Source organism: Geotrypetes seraphini, chromosome 3, assembly GCF_902459505.1.
Source record: "Geotrypetes seraphini chromosome 3, aGeoSer1.1, whole genome shotgun sequence".
NCBI classification, from domain to species: Eukaryota; Metazoa; Chordata; class Amphibia; order Gymnophiona; family Dermophiidae; genus Geotrypetes; species Geotrypetes seraphini.
This window is the reverse complement of record NC_047086.1, coordinates 290,124,766-290,147,366: the sequence shown is the minus strand read 5'-3', so window position 1 is coordinate 290,147,366 and position 22,601 is coordinate 290,124,766. Positions and strand designations below refer to the sequence as shown.

The 22,601-nt window shown below is 40.3% G+C and overlaps 1 protein-coding gene across 10 annotated transcripts in view; it reads right to left on the bottom strand.

Annotated features, from left to right (window-relative positions):
* The window catches only part of CEP170 (centrosomal protein 170), a 283,085-nt gene that overhangs the window by 113,182 nt on the left and 147,302 nt on the right, over nt 1-22,601 (bottom strand). For 8 of the 10 annotated variants that reach the window (XM_033937690.1, XM_033937689.1, XM_033937691.1 and 5 more), the window contains exon 10: nt 1,284-1,436. The exons of the other annotated variants lie outside the window; for them this stretch is intronic. In XM_033937690.1, coding sequence (XP_033793581.1) covers nt 1,284-1,436 — 153 coding nt within the window. The remainder of the gene's footprint in view (nt 1-1,283; nt 1,437-22,601) is intronic. 10 annotated transcript variants of the gene reach the window in all.

The following is a 22,601-nucleotide window of genomic DNA, read 5'->3' as shown; positions in this document are numbered from 1 at the left end:
TTCCTGAAATTGTTTGGGTATTTTGGTAAAATGTAACCTTATATGTTAATTGAAAAATGTGTTTTGATATTGTTCTCAAGAGTGATTTGTATTATTTGTTTTTGCCTTATGTATGTTTATATGGAAATCACTGTGACTCCAGGCAGTATACAAAGTTTTTTAAAATAAATAAACAAACATACTTTCCTGTCCTCACACAACAGGGCATAGACCCATATAAACACACCTCTGACTAAAAACCCCTCGCTCCATAAACATTAACCCTATTCAGCCACTCTACAATCACAACACCAAGCAGTTCTTAAGGAAAACACACACCACCAAAACACAACTGAACATTTGCCTATTAGGGACAGAGAAAGTACCTGCATACAATAAATGTAAACCACTTTGGTTATATTACAGAAAAGGCAGTATATTAAACCCATGACCTTTTTATTTATTGAAGATTTATTAACCATCTTTATGAAGAGATTCACCTAAGCTGGTGTTAAACCAGCTTCTGCTTAAATGGCCTAAACAGAGGAAATAAGACCCCAACTCTTAATAGACTTATGAAAGATAAATAAACAACAATACTAATGAGTCAAAAATACAACCCTCCTCCCAAAGATCATCATGGAAGCCAGACTAAGGAGCAGGACATTATTACAGTTAGAGATAGGTCTAGGTTTCTCTCACAGACTTGGAGATTGTGTTGGGCATTATGGGATGGCATTCTTGAGCAAGTCACAATCATTAGTGTTATGGGCTCTCCTAAGGCAGCAAGACATCTCATAGGAACATCTCTTGAAGCCACTGGTTTGCTTAGTGATTGCTGCTTTGTAGAAAATAAACAATACTCTCAACACAGCAGAAAATTTTAAACAAACTGCCTCAGTGAAGAAGGCAACCTTCTAAGATAGTGGATAATCTGATAAATTAAAATCAGAAAATGTCAAAAAGAGTCAAGGTGTCTAAAATTGAAGTTAACCATTGCAAGGATCTGGTGAGGTGCACCAGTTCAGGAAAAAAAAGAAGGGGGGGGGGGGTGAAACCTATGTACTAATCCCTCCCTATACATTCTTAAAACATTTTTCTGGACAACTCTATAGACATTCCTCCGATTGCGCACATGATCCAGATGTGTGCTTCTTTAGGGATGCTTATATTTGAGAAATGATACAGTAAATGCAGCAAACATGCTAAGTTACATGTCCCTATGGCTACATACATTGCACTGGTAGTACATAATTCACTAGCTTATCTCTAACAATGGAACAACCATCAACAATAAATTCTACCTCCAAATCAAGAAATCCAGTAGAACCCTGCTGTGGTCTTGCCCCTTCTAACTCTGCTGTGGAAGAACTTAGAGTCCAATCTTTATATAAATGTTCCTTGTCCTCGTTGACAATATGCTTATTAAAATATGGGCTGTCATCCACTCCAAAGACCTGAAAACAATAAATTTTAGCAGAGATTAACCAGACGACTCCCTCATACAATGCTTATTTATTAATTGATTTCTTTCTTGAGGGGACAAATTCTGAATTCTAAAGAATAGTCAAAAGATAGCTTATTTAAAAGCAATCTTTATCCACAGAATAATGTGGATCAATATGTATAATTTATGTCCTATGGGGTTATTTCTGTATAACACTTGATTGCCAAAGCTTTATCACATGACATGGCGAGAGCAGAGAGTTGTAAGGCCTTGCATGACAGCCTAGCCTGTGGCCACAAAATACCAATATTACAGTAGCAATAGCTCTTTCAAATGCTTCCTTAGTTCTTATACATTAACTTTATAGTAATATTGAGAATTACTGAAAGACTATTGTTTTGGGGATATTTATTTCAATCCACAGAAAAAGTTAGACTGAAAACTGACCACAGTTTGTTTGTAAGCAGAAAGATTCTTGTGGATACATCATCTTGGGCTATAGCCTAGCAAGTTCTTAAATAGATCAGTGAAAACTACAGTGATGTCCTCAAAAAAAACTATTGAAACACCATTTCTTTTGCCTTATGAAGCATGCTAGCTGATACTGTAGCTTTGACAGATGACTTTTATGTCTGTTTAATGATGTCTGTTATGGAAAAGAAGAGTTGATGACAGGCAAACAGGAAGACAGGCAAAAATATCTGGAAAAGTTAAGAGAGGCTGGTCGTGTAGTCAGGAAAGCAAAAAATGCAAATGGAAGAAAAAATATCTGACACGGTAAAATGGGGAGACAAGACATTTTTTAGATATATTAGTGATAGGAAGAAGTGCAAAAGTGGCATTCTAAGGCTCAAAGGTGAAGGAGAGGAATACGTAGAAGCTGAAAAAGAAAAGGCCAAATTGCTTAACAAATATTTCTGTTCTGTGTTCACAGCTGAAGCGCCAGGAGCAGGACCGCAAAAGACAAACGTGAATAGGGATAGAGGAGTAATAAACCCTGATCGATTTTCAGAGGGTTGTGTTTGTGAGCAGTTAGTGAAAATAAAGGTAGACAAAGCGATGGGGCCAGATGGTGTATATCTGAGGGTGCTGAAAGAACTTAGGGAAGTTCTGGTAGCCTCGTTGACTGACCTTTTCAACGAGTCTCTAGAGTTGGGAGTGGTACCGGAGGACTGGAGAAGAGCGGATGTGGTCCCTCTCCACAAAAGTAGAAGGAAGAAGTAGGGAATTACAGGCCAGTAAGTCTGACTTCTGTGATATGCAAATTAATGGAAACGCATTTAAAACAGAGAATGGTCAAGTTTCTGGAATCCTGTGGATTGCAGGAATGGAGACAACATGGATTCACTAGGGGTAGGTCTTGTCGGACAAATATGACAAATTTCTTTGACTGGGTGACCAGAGAATTGGATAGAGGATGTGCGCTAGATGTGGTGTATTTAGATTTTAGCCAAGCCTTTGACAGTGTTTCACACAGACGTCTAATAAATAAACTGAGTACCCTCGGGATGGGTCCCAAAGTGACAAGCTGGGTCAAGAACTGGTTGACTGGAAGGCGACAAGAGGGTAGTGATCAATGGAGATCGCTTTGAGGAAAGGAATGTTACCAGTGGTATGCCTCACAGTTCTGTTCTTGGGCCTGTTCTTTTTAACATTTTTATAAACTACTACTATTCATTATTTCTGTTGCGCTACCAGACGCATGCAGCGATGTACAGAATCACAAAGAAGACAGTCCCTGCTCGAAATAGCTTACAATCTAAACAGGCAAGTCAGATAAACAGGATGTCATGGATACAGTTAAGGGGAAGATTAATCAGCTGGTTGGGTTGAAGGGCAGAGAGGAGTATAGGACAATCAATCCATTGTGACATCACTGATGAGGTTGGCTCTTATTGGTAGAATGAGGCATTATGACATCACAATCTCAGCTTTGCTTCCCAAAGCCTGAAACTTTTCACACTACTATTAATTATTTCAATAGTGCTACCAGATGTAAGCAGCCCTGTATGGAGTCACAAGAAGACAGTCCCTGCTCAAAAGAGTTTACAATCTAAACAGAGAAGACAGACAAACTAGATGTCATGGATACAGTTAAGGGAAACCGTTAATCAGCTGGCTGGGTTGAAGGGAAGTGGGGAGTAGCGTTATGGATTGAAGGCTATATATCATAAAGGTTGGTTTTCAGTCTGCTTTTAAACAAGGGAAGGGGCTTTGTGGACAAACTCGGGTAGTTTATTCCAGGCATTGGGGGCTGCTAGATGAAAGGAACAAAGTCTGGAATTGGCAGTGGAGAAGGGTACAGCTAAGAGCAGCTTATCTGAGGAACGGAGTTCTCTGGGAGGTATATAACGAGAGAGAAGTGAAGAGAGATAATGAGGGGCAGCAGAATGAACACACATACAGAACGATATTGCTGAAGGGTAAGATTTGCCTCTTTGCAGATGATACCAAAATCTGCAATAGAGTAGAAACACCGGATGGTGTGAATAACATGAAAAAAAGACTAGGTGAAGCTTGAAGAATGGTCTGAAATTTGGCAGCTAAAATTTAATGCTAAGAAATGCAAGGTCATGCATTTGGGCTGCAAAAACCCGAAGGAACTGTACAGTTTAGGGGGTGAAGAACTTATGTGCATAACAGAAGAGCGGGACTTGGGTGTGAATGCATGTGATGATCTTAAGGTGGCCAAACAGGTTGAAAAGGTGATGGCGAAAGCTAGAAGGATGCTAGGTTGCATAGGGAGAGGTATGGCCAGTAGAAAAAGTAGGTACTGATGCCCCTGTATAAGACTTTGGTGAGACCTTATTTAGAATATTGTGTACAATTCTGGAGGCTGCACCTTCAAAAAGATATAAAAAGGATGGAGTCGGTCCAGAGGAAGGCTACTAAAATGGTGCGTGGTCTTCATGATAAGGCATATGGGGACAGGCTTAAAAATCTCAATCTGTATACTTTGGAGGAAATGCGAGAGAGGGGAGACGTTTAAATACCTACGTAATATAAATGCACATGAGTCGAGTCTCTTTTATTTGAAAGGAAACTCTGCAATGAGAGGGCATAGGATGAAGTTAAGAGGTGATAGGCTCTGGAGTAATCTAAGGAAATACTTTTTTACAGAAAGGGTGGTAGATGCTTGGAACAGTCTCCCGGAAGAGGTGATGGAGACAGACTGTGTCTGAATTCAAGAGGGCCTGGGATAGGCACTTGGGATCTCTGAGAGAAAGAGATAATCGTTACTGCGTAAGGGCAGACTAGATGGGCCATTTGGCCTTTATCTGCCATCATTTTCTATGTATAATAACAACGTTGTTTTTTTTGTTCTATGATATGTGGAATTTTTCTGTTTTACGATGATACTTTTATGTAGTAAGTTAATGTTATTGTGTGTGTTGCACTGCACTCTGCTTTGATAAAGGCGGATTATAAATAAGCAAACAATTTAACCATGAATGTATAATGAGTGGGCAGACTGAATGGACCATTCAGGTCTTTATCTGCTGTCATTTACTATGTTACTATGCTTTGGTCTTTTGTTGCTGGAGATGATTTTTGACTGGCCTTCAGGAATTAAAACTTATATAGCCCTGGTGCAAAATCAGCTTACAAACAGGAAAATACCCTAATAAATTAAAAGGAATAGCAAGAAAAGATATAATCTGGCAAGTTAAGTAATTTCTGTAATGAAAAATCAAATTATCTCTACTAATGACATAGTTTGATACCGTTGGCATGCCACTGTCTTCCTGTGCCTCACTTTATCAAAATTTAAGTGGGTAGTAACAATCATCATTGTGATCTAGCTCCTTTGAAAGCTTTAATGTAGCCTGAAGGCCAGCTCAATCAACTGCAAATGCATACATTAATGTACATAAAGTATTAAACATTAAGATTTAATAAGATTTGTCTGGATAAAATGCCTTGTACAAACCAGGACTATTAAACCTTTTGGTACCTTTAGATATAGATAGACTGCTTGAAAATTGTCACTTTCTTCTTTAGATGGAAAGGCAATTCAGCTGAGCAAAAATTTAATGCTCACTGCTACAGAAATCAATACGTGGACAGCTTAGGAAAAAAAGATTTACTTTCTACTAATATCATTAGCATCTAGTTATTGATTCTATCCTTAGCTCTTCTGAATTTCACAGACAATGACAACTTGCAATTATTCTGTCTCTCTTATTTGGATGCATAACAGAAAAAAGGCACTGTTGTATTTCTATTTTAAGAAATATCAGTCCAGGGTACACTGCACAGAAAAAAAAATCTGAAATAGACTGCAGTGAGAACAGAATCCAAACAGTGCATTTTGGACCAGACATCTCTGTACAAACAAAAATAATTGTCAATAAAATTAACTACATCATGTCACAAGGTAGTCTACTTTTAAATCTGAAAGTATTAGTAAAACAGGTTTACAGGTTTCATTTATTTGATATACCACTATCTCACAAGAAATAAAAACTATACTTTTCAAGAAATTCCTGAAGCAGCCATAACATCACGTACTCTTAACTCAAAAATTGACAATTGATCAACTTTTTACCTCTCTAATAACAACAATCGCTTCCATTGTTACCCCCTTTTAATTCTTTTGTAAGCCGCCTTACCCTTAACAACCCGAGAAATGTTAAAAGATCTACTACTTACCTCTCTAGTTAATCAATAGTTCTCCCATTGTAACCCCGTTTTATTAATCTTTTGTAAGCCTTCTTGAACCACAAGGTAATGGCGGAATAGTAATTACTAATGTAATGTAATGTAATGTAATGTAAATAAAGCTGTTTACAATAAAAATATTTTAAAAAAATTTAAATAAAATAGAAAAGAACTCCATCATAAAAAGAAAAACCCATCCCAAAAGCCTCCTCATAAATTCAAACGGACACCATCTTACCCATATAAAAACCCCATACATATACACATACTCATATATTCAAACACTATGGGCTCCTTTTACTAAGCTGCGTTAGGGCTTTAACAGCATTGGGCTGGCGTTAATTCTAGAAGCATAGCGTGCAGTAATTTCCTGCGTGCGCTAAAAATGCTAGCGCACCTTAGTAAAAGGAGCCCTATAACTCACATCCAAAAGTCTGTTGAAATAAATAGGCTTAAAGGGACTATCTAAATCTAGGTAAAGAGGCTTCGGTTTTTAATGAAAAAGGAAGTAAATTCCATAAAACCAGTCCCACATAAAAAAGCTGTCTCTTATACATTCCAATCTTACATCATATAAACTTGGAACTTCCAAGAAATGAGCTTGACTGGAACCTAAAGATCTAGATGGGCAATATGCTTTCAAAAATTTAAAGAGTTCCTAGTACTCAAGTATTCAAAACTTTAAAAACAATCAAAATCAACTTGAACTGAACCCGATAATGTATCAGCAACCAATATTCATTAATCAAAAGTAGGGTTACATGACCTCGTTTACTCCTTCTAGTAATATGTTTTATTGCCACATTCTATAGAGTTTGTAATTTCTTTAAATTTCTTTTAGTTGTTCGTATCAATAATGAATTTGCCTAATCGATTTTTGCCATAAATAGTGAATGAACTAGGATTTAAAAAGAAGCTCTGTCCACTAACCCTTTTATTGCTTTTAACCTGTAACACCTTAAAACCCTGTTTAACAATATTGGTCACTTGTTGATCAAATGTCAACATTGCATCAAATATCACTCCTAAATACTTAAAGGATTGAACAACTGGAAGGATATTATCAAACAAACAATTTGATTCAGCATGTGGCGTCAGCCTCTGGTAAATCCAGCACACAATTGTTTTCTCGACACTAAGGGGAAGATTCTCAAAACATTAACGTTGTCACTAAACCGGTTCCAATTGATTTAGTGTTCATGTATTTTAGTGGCAAATTATCAAAACGAAGGCCGGCTCGAGGGATGGCACCTACCTCCAGCCAGCATGACCACTTCTTCAAAATGGCAGGCCTTCTCCTCCCTGGTGCATACTGGGATGCGCTGGAGAGGGGCCTAAGGCTCTGATTGGCCTAGGTTGCTTACTACTAGAGGGGTTTTAGACGACAGAGCCAATTCTCTCCTGAAGGTAAGAATAATAAAGTCACAGGCACAGACAGTATAGCACCTCAATGGCATGCTCCTTTTAGATCACCAAAGTACTTGCAAGCCCTCAACAAAATATTTATCACATCACTCAACAGTAATTAAAGGGAAGGAAAAGACTTCAAATGCTCAAAAATGCAAGGTTTGCATCGAATCACCACCTACATATCACAAATTGAGCTTTTATCTGTCAACCTCCCTCCCCCTTATGTTTAATTTCAAACTGTTTCTATCAATCTTGAAAAATATGAAAATATTTTTTATTTTTAAGTTTCTTTGTAGTTTGCATAAAATTGTATTGAATGGCAACTTAGCTTAGTAGGTATCATTCTCAAGGTCAATGGAGCTCCCTTTTTTCATAGTAGTTTCTTCAGTAATAAACACCCATTCTAATACTGTTGTCAACGCTGTCAGTTTTATTTTTCCTGCATTTTACTCACTGTTAATAACATAAGAATAGCCTTACTGGGTCAGACTAATGGTCCATTGAGCCCAGTAGCCCATTCTCATGGTGGTCAATCCAGGTTACTAGTACCTGGCCAAAACCCAAGGATTGGCCATCGAGAGAATGAGCTACTGGGCTTGATGGACCATTGGTCTGATCCAGTAAGGCTATTATGTTCTTATGAGTAAGGGATAATTAATGTAGTCATATAATTTTATATGGTAACGTACCAGAAGCCAGTGTAATTGTTTCAGTAAGGGCATTGCATGATCAAATCTACTGGAATTACATAAAATTCTAACTGCAGTATTTTGTGATATTTGTAGGCTCTAATTGAAATTTATGCAAATCTGCATAGATTACATTATAATAATCCAATTTTGAGTTTATAAAAGCATAAAAAGTTTAAGTAATGATTCTTTTGTAATAAAATTTCAGACTACCCTAAGTATATGAAGGGCAAGAAAAACTGATTTTATCACAGTAGTTATTTGTATGGTAAATAAAAGAGCTGAATCTATAGTTATTCCAAGAAATGAAAACAAATTAACTGCTTGTATTGGTTTATTAAAAGGGTTCATATTAATGAAGGGACTGGATAAGTGCCTGTTATCCAACATGTGGTGATTTTATCTGGGTTAATGACCATATGATGTTCCTCAAACCAGAGTGTCACCTTTGACAAACATGTTTGCAGTAGCTTGGTGAAGTATATGTCATCAGCATACAAAAATAATTTTATGTTACAAGATTGTGTAAGAAAAGCCAAAGGGCCAAGAAACAGATTGAAAAAGAGTGACAGATCAGAACCTTGTGGAATTCCACATATTATCATGGTGTTTTTGGTGCTATGCTCTTTTATAAACTTGTTTTCTCAATGAAGTCACTGAGATGAAAAAGGACAATGTTTTCAGTAAGTTTGGCTATGAAGGGCAAATTGGAGAACAGGTGATAGTAAAGTCATCGGCTGATTTTTGAGGATCTTTAATCTTTGGAAGTATAATGGCCATCTTCCAAGTACTAGTTGGAACCCGAGCCTGAGAGAGACTGGTCACTACCATGTGATAAATATAAGGACTTAAGATGGTATTTAATAACAATTAATGGGATAGGGTTATGAGAAGCTGTCATCAGTTTCAATGATTTCAAAGCACTGGTAAATCCAGGAAGGAAAGGAATATAAAAATTGGTCAGAGAGCTGGATAATGAGGGGGCAGATGGTGAAAGAATTGAGGTGGTATGCATTAGGGGGTTATATTCAGGGAGCTTCTCAGAAATTGAATTTTATCAGAAAAAAATGGTGGACAATATTTGAGCAAAGAAGGGATGAGGCGCTATCTGCAGGAGATAGGTGTGTGGTGAGGGATTTGAGAGTATAGTATAGATGTATTTATTCATTTATTTGAATTTATTAACCACTTTTTTCATGAAGAAATTCACCCAAAGCGGTTTAAAATACACTGAATAATAATCGGTCTCAAGTACAGTATTTTCCTTATCTGTCCCGGCAGGCTCAGAAACAAACTGTGGGGGGCGCTGTTGAGCCAGGAAGCAAGATGGCTGCATAATCTCCTTTCTCCTCGATAGTGTGTTAGATTATTGAATCGGAGCAAACTTTTCCCGATATTTTTCTTGCTGCAATTAACTTTTATCGATATATGAGATGTCCGCCACGAAATCTACAAAACCTGAGACTTCTCCAAGTCAATCTTCAGGATCTAAAAGATCTAAACATGATCCTCCCTCACCGGAAAAACCGTCCACTAGTAAGTCCTTGCAAGCTTCATCTGATGCAGTTTTAGACGAGCTCAGGGCTTTGAAAGATCTTATTACAAAACAATATGATATCACCTGTGAAATGAAATCTGAAAAAACTCGCTCACTGCTTCTTTCGCTGCCTGCGCGGCACGTGTCGACTCTCTTGAGAACAGGGCTGATATGGCGGCGCTCTCCTTCGCACAATTTGAAACGCAAGTACAACAGCGATTTAAACAATTAGATCAAGATATGGAAGATCTTTGTAATCGCAACCGCCGTAATAACATAAGAATAATCGGATTACAGGAAAATTCTGAAGGGTCTGATCTAACTAAGTTCCTTACTGACACTTTGCCGAAACTGCTTAACATCACCGCAGACCTCCCGTTACAGTTTGAGCAGGCTCACAGAACGCCATCTTCTTTGAAGCCTGGATTTACAAGACTGAGGCCGATCGTGGCGAAGTTGCTACGCTACCCTCAAGCTCTTCAGATTCTGAATGCTGCCAAGACACATAAAAATCTAACTTACGCTGATAAGAAATTCTTAATTGTTCCCGACCTCGCGAAAACCACAGCACGGAAGCGAAAATCTTTTCTGGACTTACGGGCAAGACTGAAGTCCATGGGGGCATGCTATGGCCTGCAATATCCGGCCCGAATGATTGTGACAATCAACAATTCCACGAGACATTTTGAGTCACCAGAGCTCCTTCAATCTTTCTTGGACAGCCTGCAATCCCAAGGAATGTCATCTACCTGATCGTTTTAGCCGATCCAGCGCATCAATGCCTGCTTCTGTCTCTTTTCTGCTGGTCTGCAGTGACCAAAATAATCCTTCTCCGATTTGTGATGAAACCTGTACTCTACACTTGTTTACTCGCCGGACACGGATAACTTCTACTCTATTCTATGACTCATTATTGCTCAGCGTATAGTGAAGACTTTGCTTTTAATTTGACTTACTGGTTAACTCTAAATGAGATTCTTTGGACAGTCATCTAACTTCAAGTTTTTATTTTTGCCTTTATGAATGCTCTTCCTATCACTCTTGTTTGTCTTTGATAATTGCTAACTCACTCCCCACTTTCCTGTCCCAATCTTAATCCCTTCTGCTTGGCTACTGAATCTTTACTGCTGACACTAGACTCTATTTCTATCTTCTGTACCGCTTTCTCTCCTCCAAATAGCAATAAAGATCTAGTCCCTCTTCTACAATCATTTTCAGATAACCTGTCCTTTCGCTACTCTCTCTTTAACTACTGTGATCTATATCAGGCATTCTGCTGTTTCCCCTAATGATAGGATCGAATGGAATTATCTCTTTAGTGTTCTGGAATGGTTTGGTGCAAGTTCCTCCTTTACTCAAATGATTAAAGTATTATATACAGATCCTACAGCTCGAATTATTGCAAACAATACACTTTCAGACTCTTTTCGACTGCACAGAGGAACAAGGCAGGGATGCCCTCTGCCACCTTATCTATTTAATTTAGCACTTGAGCCTCTACTTATCCGCATTCGACAAACACCAAATATTGGTGGCATCATGTGTAATTCTATTGATATAAAACTCTCTGCTTATGCAGATGATCTAATCTAATCTAATCTAATCTAAACCTTAAGTTTATATACCGCATCATCTCCATGAGAATGGAGCTCGACACGGTTTACAAGAACTTAAAATAGTGGGTAGAGAAGAAGAAAAAGGATTACATGAACTTATGTGTAGAAGGGGGGAGAGAAAGGGGGGAAGGATAGAGCTACAATTTGCTGAAAAGCCAGGTTTTCAGTTGTTTGCGGAATAACTGAAGGGAGCTCAGGTTCCGCAGCGGGGTGGTGAGGTCGTTCCAAAGACCTGTGATTTTGGAGAAGGGATTTTCCCAGTTTGCCTGAATAGTGGATGCCGCATGGAGAGGGGAAAGCTAGTTTAAGCCTTTGGGCAGTTCTGGAGGAGTCGGGACTGGAGGAGTTGAAAGACAGTGGGATAAGAGGAGGCTGGATTCCGTGAATGATCTTGAAAGCCAGGCAGGAAAATTTGAAATGGATTCTGGAGATTATTGGGAGCCAATGAAGTTTGGCAAGGAGTGGGGAGGCATGGTCAGACTTGCGTTTTGAGATGATGTCTTTCTTTACCTCTCTAACCCTGAAAACTCTCTTAAAGAACTTCTCCAAATTATTGCTGACTATTCATCTTTTTCTGGGTATAAATTAAACCAAGAAAAAACTGAATCTCTCCCTTTAAATCATTATGCTCATTCATACATGGTCAAGCCATATAACCTCCAATGGACTCCAGGAAAACTGAAATATCTGGGTATTGAGCTCACCCCTTCTCTCTCAGATACTGTTGATATTAATATGTGCCATATACTTCAACTTGTCCACCACTTAGTTCAATCATGGCATCCTCTTCATATATCATGGTGGGGGCGTCTCGAAACTATTAAGATGATGCTTACGCCCAAGGTGAACTATATTCTACTTATGATTCCGTTTCTCTTCCCCCACCTCCTTCTACAAAAAACTTGATTCGCTTCTTTCTTCTTTTCTATGGAGGAATAAACAATCACGAATAGCCTTAAGTAAACTTAAGCTTACCAAAGAACAAGGGGGAGTTCTCTTTCCTGATTTTCTTACTTATCATAAATCTTTCGTCCTTCATCAGGGTTTATATTGGTTTGCAGAATCTCATGCCTACTCGCCAGTCTGGTTTGAACTAGAAAAACAACTAATGCTGCCTCTTCAATCGTCTGCATATTTAACTGCACCAATTGCTTCTATAGATGATCCTCTTTTAAAAATGACCTCTCAATGCTTACTTGAATTTGACTCCTACCTTGAACATTCCTGTCTTAAATCTCCATCTCTCTCCTTGTGGTTTAATACCAATATACTTATCAATAAGAAATCATTTCTCTGGAAAGAATGGATAGATAAGGGAATCTTCTCTCTACATGATATTCTAGATCCTAATTATAAAATGCTTCCATTTAAAACACTACAAGAGAAGTATGGTCTATCATCTTCTGCTCTCTTTAAATGGATTCAACTTCACCATTGTATATCTACATCACCTATTGTACAATTGCTTTCCTCTCACTCACCAACATTACATACATTAGCTGTACAATATTTAACACTAGGACATGTAGCTTCTAAACTATATAAACAATCCATCATGTGGTATATGTCACCCCTCTCTACTCTTAGGGACATATGGGAAAAAGACTGTGATTCTCAAATTGATGATCAAGCTTGGGCACTTTTATGGTCCAAATCGCTGCGAGCAGTATCATCAGCTAGCGCTATACAATCTATGTATTTTCTATATCATAAAGCTGTTTGGACACCCCATAAATTACATGTTGCTGGCTTCTTACCATCTAGTACATGCTGGAATTGTCAAAAGGGTAAAGGTTCCATTATACACATGATGTTTGAATGTCCTTTGGTTTATTCTTTTTGGACTGAGGTATGGTCTGTTATGCAAAATATTTTCCACTTGAACTGTGAACTGTCTTTCTCAATAGTGATGTTCAAATCACAATCTCCTAAGATAATTATAATTGAGCAGCATAGAAAGCTCTTTGACACCTTGATAATACGGGCGCAAAAATTGATCTTATCCAATTGGAAATCCTCGAACCTACTTAATATTCACCACTGGTGGAACTCAGTGTTGCAGCACCATAAGTTTGAATTAATGTTGTATAGAATGAGAGGTCAGTTCAAACAAATATCTATCCTTTATCCTCATACTTACAAAATGCTCGCATCTAATACAGATTTATACTGTACTTTCTTATTCAGTACTGTAAATGCCATATGCCTTTTTGTTGTATATCATATTTTTCTTTTTCTTGTTCCTGTGTTCATTGAAAAACTAATAAACTATCATGGAAAAAAAAAAAAAAAAGAAACAAACTGTGGTATCCGGAGCAAAGAAAGGAAAGTGACTTGCCCAGAATGACCTGGAGCAGGCTGGGATCGAACTCACAACCTTCAAAGCAAATAAAAAAATGCATTGTTAGTCTTATGTTTTGTTTCTACAGTATATATTACATTTAAAAGTGGACTAACACAGCTACCACACACCATTTTATTCCAAACTGAAAAATCGTTTGGGACTCAATAAAGCAGGAAAGCTTGTTTTTCTTTTCCAGATTATGAACAAAGAAGATGAAGGTGAGTGAGCAACAGAAGATAGTATTTTACGTATTTCATGTTTGAACCTGGCTGAAAGTAAGTTGTTTTTTTAAGATATTTTGTTTGATCACATCAGTTAACATAGATGTTTAGGCAATACAATACATATGCTATCACAATTTTATTTTGGCTAAATAAAACTATTTAAATTGTTATTAAGGTAAGGATTATTTTTCTCCTTTCAATAAAGTACAGCAGAAAAGTTGTCCAAATATGAATTATCAACCTTTTAAACATAGAAACATGATGGCACATAAAGGCCAAATAGCCCATCCAGTCTGCCCATCCACAGTAATGATTATCTCTTCCTCTCTCTAAGAAATCCCACGTGACTATCCCAGGCTTTCTTGAAATTAGACACAGTCTCTGTCTCCACCACCTCTACCGGGAGATTGATCCACGCATCTAGCACCCTTTCTATAAAAAAGTATTTCTTTATATTGTTCCTGAGCCTATCACCTCTTAACTTCATCCTATGCCTTCTCATTCCAGAGCTTCCTTTCAAATGAAAGAGACTCGACTCATGCGTATTTACATAACGTAGGTATCTAAACGTCTTTATCAAATCTCCCCTCTCCTGCCTTTCCTCCAAAGTATATAGATTGAGATCTTTAAGTCTGTCCCCATACACCTTATGATGAAGACCTCACACCATTTTAGTAGTCTTCCTCTGGACCGACTCCATCCTTTTTATATCTTTTCGAAGGTGCGGCCTCCAGAATTGTACACAATATTCTAAATAAGGTCTCACCAAAGTCTTATATAAGGGCATCAATACCTACTTTTTCCTACCTGCCATACCTCTCCCTATGCACCCTAGCATCCTTCTAGCTTTCGCTGTCATCTTTTCAACCTGTTTGGCCACTTTAAGATCATCACATACAATCTTAACTCCCTCTCTTCTGTCATGCACTTAAATTCTTCACTCCCTAAACTGTACTGTTCCCTTGGGTTTTTGCAGCCCAAATGCATGACGTTGCATTTCTTAGTATTAAATTTTAGCTGCCAAATTTCAGACCATTCTTCAAGCTTCGCCAGGTCTTTCTTCATGTTATAAACACCATCCTGGGTGTCTACTCTATTGTAGATTTTGGTATGATCTGCAAAGAGGCAAATCTTACCCTACAGCCCTTCAGCAATATCGTTTATAAAACTGTTAAAAAGAATAGGCCCAAGAACAGAACCTTGAGGTACATCACTGGTAACATCCCTTTCCTCAGAGTGATCTCTATTGATCACTACCCTCTGTTGCCTTCCACTCTTCCAGTTCTTGACCCAGCCTGTCACTTTGGGACCCATCCCAAGGGCACTCACTGGTCCCCTAGTCAAAGAAATTGATCAGATTTGTCTGACAAGACCTACCTCTAGTTAATCCATGTTGCCTCTGGTTCTGTAATCCACAGGATTCCAGAAACATCACTAATCTCTGTTTTAAAAGTGTTTCCATTAATTTGCTTACCACAGAAGTCAGACTTACCTGCTCATAATTCCCTGCTTCTTCCTTACTTCCACTTTTGTGGAGAGGGAGCACATCCACCCTTCTCCAATCCTCCGGTACCACTCTCGAATCTAGAAACTCATTGAAAAGGTCAGTCAGCGGAGTCACCTCAAAATTAGAGAATGACAAGGTGGCTATTATCAACATCTTCTGTTCCGGGTGCCGCGCTGAGCTAGGTGTCCCCCCCCTCCCCCCCACCCGCTGCTGCTTCGTCATCGGGCGTAAGGCTTAGAACATAAGAACATAAGAGATGCTGCTGCTGGGTCAGACCAGTGGTCCATCGCGCCCAGCAGTCTGCTCACGCGGCGGCCCTTTTGGTCAAAGACCAGTGCCCTAACTGAGACTAGCCTTACCAGCGTATGACCTTGTTCAGTAGGAACTTGTCTAACTTTGTCTTGAATCCCTGGAGATTGTTTTCCCCTATGATAGCCTCCGGGAGAGCATTCCAGTTTTCCAGCACTCTCTGGGTGAAGAAGAACTTCCTTACGTTTGTACGGAATCTATCCCCTTTCAACTTTAAAGAGTGCCCTCTTGTTCTCCCTACCTTGGAGGGGGTGAACAACCTGTCCAAGGTAGGGAGAACAAGAGGGCACTCTTTAAAGTTGAAAGGGTAGGCGGCGTGCAATCGCTGCATCTACCTGGCCCTTCCCAGCAACATCTGTTTTGGGTGCCACGCTGCCGAGCCAGGATCTCCCCCCCCCCCCCCCACTGCTGCTGCTTCATTGATGTGTCCTCACAGCAGCAGCAGCTGGAAGTAATTAAATCGGGCGGGCAAGCAGGTTTGGTGGGGCGGTGGAAGAGGACAGAGGCTGGAAGGCAGTGAGAGGACCATAGGAGGGAAGAAGGGACAATTGTTGGGCCTGAGTTGGGGGGGGAGGGGGGAAGAGGACAAGGCTGGAAGGTAATGAGGGAAACATAGAAAGGAGGGCGGGAACAATTGTTGGGCCTGAGGAAGGAAAGAAAGAAAGAAAGAATCACCAGACAGCGGGGGGAGGAAGAGGACAAAGGCTGGAAGGCATTGAGGGGGACATAGGAGGGAGGAAGGGACAACTGTTGGGCCTGAGGAAGGAAGGCAAGAAAGAAAGAAATCATCAAACAATAAAGGTAGGAAAAATGATGTTATTTTCAATTTAGTGATTAAAATGTGTCAGTTTTGAGAATTTATATCTGCTGTCTATATTTTGCACTAAATTTGTCTATTTTTCTATAGTTGTTACTGAGGTGACATTGCATATTTTAAAAATCCATCTGCCTTGATATCTGTCCCCTGCCCCTGCCTGCCCTATTTCCTGTCCTTGTCCACCACTAGACCACCAGAGGGGGGACAGGGTACAGAGCCTGGCAGGGAAGGGGGGACAGGGTGAAGAGCCTGGCAAGGAGTGTGGGGTTGGGTGCAGAGCCTGCAGGGAGAATTTGGTTCAGAATGTTTTTTTTTCTTCTTTTCCTCCTCTAAATTTAGGGTGCATCTTATGATCAGGTGCATCTTATGGAGAGAAAAATACAGTATTTCTAATAGTATAACCAAATCAGTAATTTTTTGATATAACTAAAAGTACAGTGGAACCTTGGTTTATGAACATAATTTGTTCCAGAAGTATGCTCGTAAACCAAATTGCTCGTATATCAAAGCGAGTTTCCCCATAGGAAGTAAGGGAAACTCGCTTTGATCCGTTCCACTGCTCCATTCCCCCCTCCCTTGAGGCTACCGATGCTGCTCCATACCCCCTCTCCCGCGATCCTGCATCCCCCCTGCGAACCGGTATCCTCCACCCGCTCGTCGCTCCCTCCCTCCCCCATGATTCTACATCCCCCCAAGCACCGAAACAAAATCCCTTACCCCGATTGGGCACCGGCACCAGCACCAACGCAGAGGACATGCCAGTGCCCGAAGATCCTCCCTCTTCTGGGCTGGACGGTGCGTCGGAGATCCTCCCTCTTGCCTGTGCTGGGCTGGACTGGGCCTTGAGCATTTGCACATGCTCAAGGCCTTCTGGTCTCATCTTTCCGAGAATCTGAAGGCCTTGAGCATGTGCAGCCAAAGCAGAGACAAGAGGGAGGATCTCCGACGCACCGCCCAGCCTAGAAGAGGGAGGATCTTCGGGCACCGGCATGTCCTATGCGTTGGTGCTGGTGCCCAATCGGGGTAAGGGATTTCATTTTGGTGCTTGGGGGGGATGTAGGATCGTGGGGGGAGACGACGCGAGCGGGGGGATGCCGGATTGCGGGGGTGACGCTCGTAAATCGAGTCAAACTCGGTTTCCGAGGCGCCGATTTTGCGAATGTTTTGCTCGTCTTGCAAAATACTTGCAAACCGGTGCACTCGTAAACTGAGGTTTGACTGTAATCTGAAAAGTTATTTTTCAAAAAAATGAAACTTCCATCTGGTTGTTCTGTATATATTAAGATCATACTGGCAAGAATAGAAAATCATGATTTAAATCAAGTCTGACTAGTCATTTACATTTTGATTAAAATTAATTTGATTTAAATCAAATCTACCCTGCCACATAGGGAACAGGTGCTTAAGGAGGCAAAGTATGACCTCAGAAGCAAGGGTAGAGGTGGAACTAGAGGAAGCAGTGGTTCTTGTTAGTGAAACAGATTGAAGATATCTTACTCAAGGGAGATGTAGAGGCCAGTGTGGAGCCTGTGGTCTGTGGGCCCAAATTATAGGTATTGGTTTGGCAAGGCATCTGCTAAGAACACTGCACAACAATTTTTTGGTTAAGTCTTGATTCCTGAAAAGTTTTTGGTGATTATGACAGGTACCAACTTGGTATGCTCAAATATGGTTTTGGTTTTACTGCATCACGTAAGAACTATGAGAAATAGACATTTTTATGTTTACTGACAATAAAATATATAGTCAAGTTTACGTTTCGCACAAGCGACTAAATGAAACAGAATTAAAAGTGTTTTGCTCCCGAGTTTCTTTTATATTCAGTGTCTGGTGCATCACGTTGTAGCATCCAACAATAGTCGGCAAGCATTGACGGATTCCAATTGCCCTGGTATCGTTTCTCCATCGTAGCTATGTCTTGATGAAACCTTTCACCGTGCTCGTCACTCACAGCACCGAGATTTGCGGGGAAGAAGTCCAAGTGTGAATGGAGGAAATGAATCTTGAGTGACATATTGCACTTCATTCTCTTGTATGCTTTGAGAAGTTTGTCTACCAGCTGAATGTAGTTTGGGGCTCTGTAATTGCCCAGAAAATTGTCAACAACGTCTTTCAAGGCTTTCCAGCCAATTTTTTCCGGCCCAACTAACAGATCTTCAAATCGCTTGTCACTCATAACATGTCTGATCTGGGGGCCAACAAAAATACCCTCTTTGATCTTGGCATCAGTTATTCTTGGGAACATCTGTCTTAAATAACGAAAACCTTCCCCTTCCTTGTTCATTGCTTTCACAAAATTCTTCATGAGTCCCAGTTTAATGTGAAGAGGAGGCAAAAATATCTTTGTCGGGTCAACAAGCGATTCATGTGCTACATTTTTCTGTCCTGGAACTAACTTTTTACGGAGTGGCCAGTTCTTTCTAGAATAGTGCGACTCTCTGTCTCGGCTGTCCCATTCGCAGATGAAACAGCAGTACTTTGTATAGCCAAGCTGCAGTCCTAGTAACAGAGCAACGACTTTGAGGTCTCCACAGATATTCCAGTTATACCTGGTATACTGGACATACTTTAGTAACATTTCCATATTCTCATATGTTTCTTTCATATGTGCTGCATAGCCAACAGGTACTGAAGGATAAACGTTGCCATTGTGCAACAGAACAGCTTTCAGGCTTAACATTGACGAATCAATGAAAAGACGCCACTCTTCCGGGTTGTGATCACAACCAAAGACCGAGAACAATCCTTCAATGTCACAACAGAAACAGAGACTGTCGACTTGTGCAAAAAATTTGGTTATATCATGATGCCGGTCTCGAAACACAGAAATTTTCGTACCTGGTGATAGCAAACACCATTCCTGCAGTCTCGAACCTAGCAGCTCAGCTTTTGCTTTTGACAGACCCAAATCTCTGACCAAATCGTTCAATTCGGACTGTGTTATCAGATGTGGATCGCCTGATGAGGATGGTTCAAAATCCGGGTCAATGTCACTGTTAGAACCCTGCACTGCAGTTTCTTCATCTGGTTCGTCTAAGGTCCAATCCTCTGGTGGTTTCGGAACTGGAAGACTGTCATCATGTGGCATGGGTCTCATTGCTGAAGGCAGATTAGGATATTCAATTGACTTCTTGTTTTTGGCAGAGAAACCAGACACATTAGTCAAACAGAAATAACAGTCCGTCACATGGTCTTTCTGTTCTCGCCATATCATCGGAACAGCAAATGGCATCGTCTTTCGAGTACCTCTGAGCCAGGCTCTCAGACTAACAGCACATGTCGCACAGCAAATGTGAGGCGCCCATTGCTTGTCTTGATCACCTATTTTGCAGCCAAAATACAGATGATAGGCTTTCTTTACAAGGGCAGTCATCGAACGTCTCTGAGGCGTAAGTGTATATTCCCCACAGATATAGCAGAATGTGTCGCGGCTGTTACGACACCGACGAGACATATTGCCCGACACCAAAACGTCTATAGCATCAAGCTTACTTACTGTTATATTGCTACAGCTACTATACTACTATACTTTACTATACTGATACTATATACACACACGGACTATCTATATTAACCAAATGAGCAGGATCGGTGTATGGAAGCCACCATTATAGCATGGTGAGACAGCGCAAGCTCGTTCAGACCTGCCCAGACATGCCCAGGATGTCATCTTCCATAAAACAGCTTCCAACCTGGCTAGATTTTATGCATGGACATACCCAGGCGGCACAAACCGTTGTTGATAAGACACTTATGGGAGAAAAAATTGTTTGCATCCAAATATAAGAAAAAATCACGACAAAATTGAAGATTTCTCTGAAATGGTACGTGATGGGTAATTTTTGATGTAATATTCATGATCAGCACCCAAAATTCTATAAGAAACACCCAGCAGTGTTCAGGAAGCAAAAACTTTGTTGTGCAGTGGAATAGAAAGGTTGAGAAGAATGAGTAGTATAAGTCTACTGTGTTGAAGGGGCAACATAATGTTGGGAAGGTGCACACTTTCTCTGTTCCCAGTAGACAATGAGGGACATTTTTGAAAGGACATCGAAGTCCGACTTTGGACGTGGTTTGGGAAACTTCCAAAGTTGGAGGCAGACACAGCCATTTTTTAAACTGGCAATATTGCAACACTGGCAAGATTGTTTTTTTAAATTTTCTGCTTAGACATCTTGGCTGCCAGGATGTCCAACCCTTAGGACGTCTAACTTTATTTGCCATTTTTGACCACAAAACAGTCCAAGTTTAAAATGTCTTAATGCAGACCTTTTGGATGTGGAGGGGCCAGCATTGTAATGGATGGACAATAGACATATCAGTAGAGCAGTGGGGCACCTTAGAGCAGTGTTTCTCAACTCAGTCCTTGGAGTACCCCCTTACCAGTCAGGGTTTCAGAATATCCAAAATGAATATGCATAAACTTGATTTGCATACACTGCCTCCATTATATGCAAATTTCTTTCATGCACATTCATTGTGGATATTCTGAAAACCTGTCTGGCAAGGGGGTACTCCAGGACCAAGTTGAGTAATACTGCCTTAGATGACACGGCTGTGAACTTCACATAAAGGCTGCCAGATGTACATTTATTTTATTTTATTTTTTCCATTTGTGCGTTGCACATACCTATACAAGCTCTAGGCAACATTACAGAGGAAGGGATTAGAAGAGGGTAGGAAGGACTATGGAGGGCAGGAAGGAATGGAGAGGAGAGAAGCATGTAGAATATTTCATAGAAATTCCTAACTTTACAGATAGGAGCACCATCTATATAAATGATATCTAAATGAATTAAAGGAATAGAAGGGAGGAACCGTTAAACAATAGAATTCAGTTAATAAAACAAAAAGAATAGGGGTAAAAACAATGGAATAAAATTTAAAATAATTCATAAACTGGGAAAAAAAAATCAAATAAGTCTGACAGAAGTCCAATTTCCTGAAGAAGCTCTGTTGCCTCAGCATATTTTAAATAATCCCAACGACATAAGTCCAAATGGGACAGATATCAGCTCAGGCTTTCCATCTGCTGCAGCCCTGACTCATCGCTTCCAGGCAGAAGATGCACAGAGATAGAACAATCCAGCGCCGGGCCGCACTGCTCTCACTGGGTGGCGGATGCTCATGGGCAGCTCCCAAAGAATACAGCACTCTGCCTCCATTAGCGAACAACCGGGAGGAGGAGTCCATGGCACGGCCCCACTCCACAGATCCAGAGACACCACCAGCCTCTCCACAATGAGAGATCAGATGTCACCCCATCCTAGGCAACAACCAGCAGCGATCATCCATGCCTCCACTGGTCCTGCCTCCAGCAACGATCTTCCTGCAGCGATCTCCAGTCACTACACGCAGGTAGGGCCTCTGCTGAAAATTAACCGTTCCAGGCCTTTAGGTTAGTAGACAGTTATTCTGTGATTCAATAACTGTCAAACTCCTCCTATCCAAGATGTTTTCTGACTCGCCCACGTGAAAATTAAAAGAAAAAAGTACAGAACCCTGTAAAACTATGAATAAGGTAGATGAAATGAACAAAATAAAGTAGAAACCAACAAAATAAAACTAAATATAACAAAAAGAAAAACTCACCATAACCCCCTTATAATTTCTGGTGAGCCCTCCAAAGTCCCTCAAAACCTACTATAATCACCTACCACCCCAATAGTCCTTATCGCTGCAGTTGGCACCTATATGGCAGTAGAGCAGGGTTTTGGTGGGCTCACACTTTCCACCATAAATGTAGTGGTTAAAGGGGCTTATGGGCCTGAGTCCTCCTCTCTATGGCTCACTAACCCATTCACCAGGCTACTTAAGACACATGTGTGATGCTTTACTAGGATTTCCCATATCAGGTACTGCTGTTCTACAGACAGGTACATACTGTTTCATTTACATCTTTGGAGGATGGGAGGGGGGCCAGTGACTACTGAGGAAGTGTTTGGGGGTTATTACTTAATCCCTCCAGTGGTCATCTGGTCAGTTTGTATACGTTTCTGGAACTTAGATGCTCTTAAAACAGGTCTAGTTCATAAAATCTAAGTTGTGTCCAGGATGTCT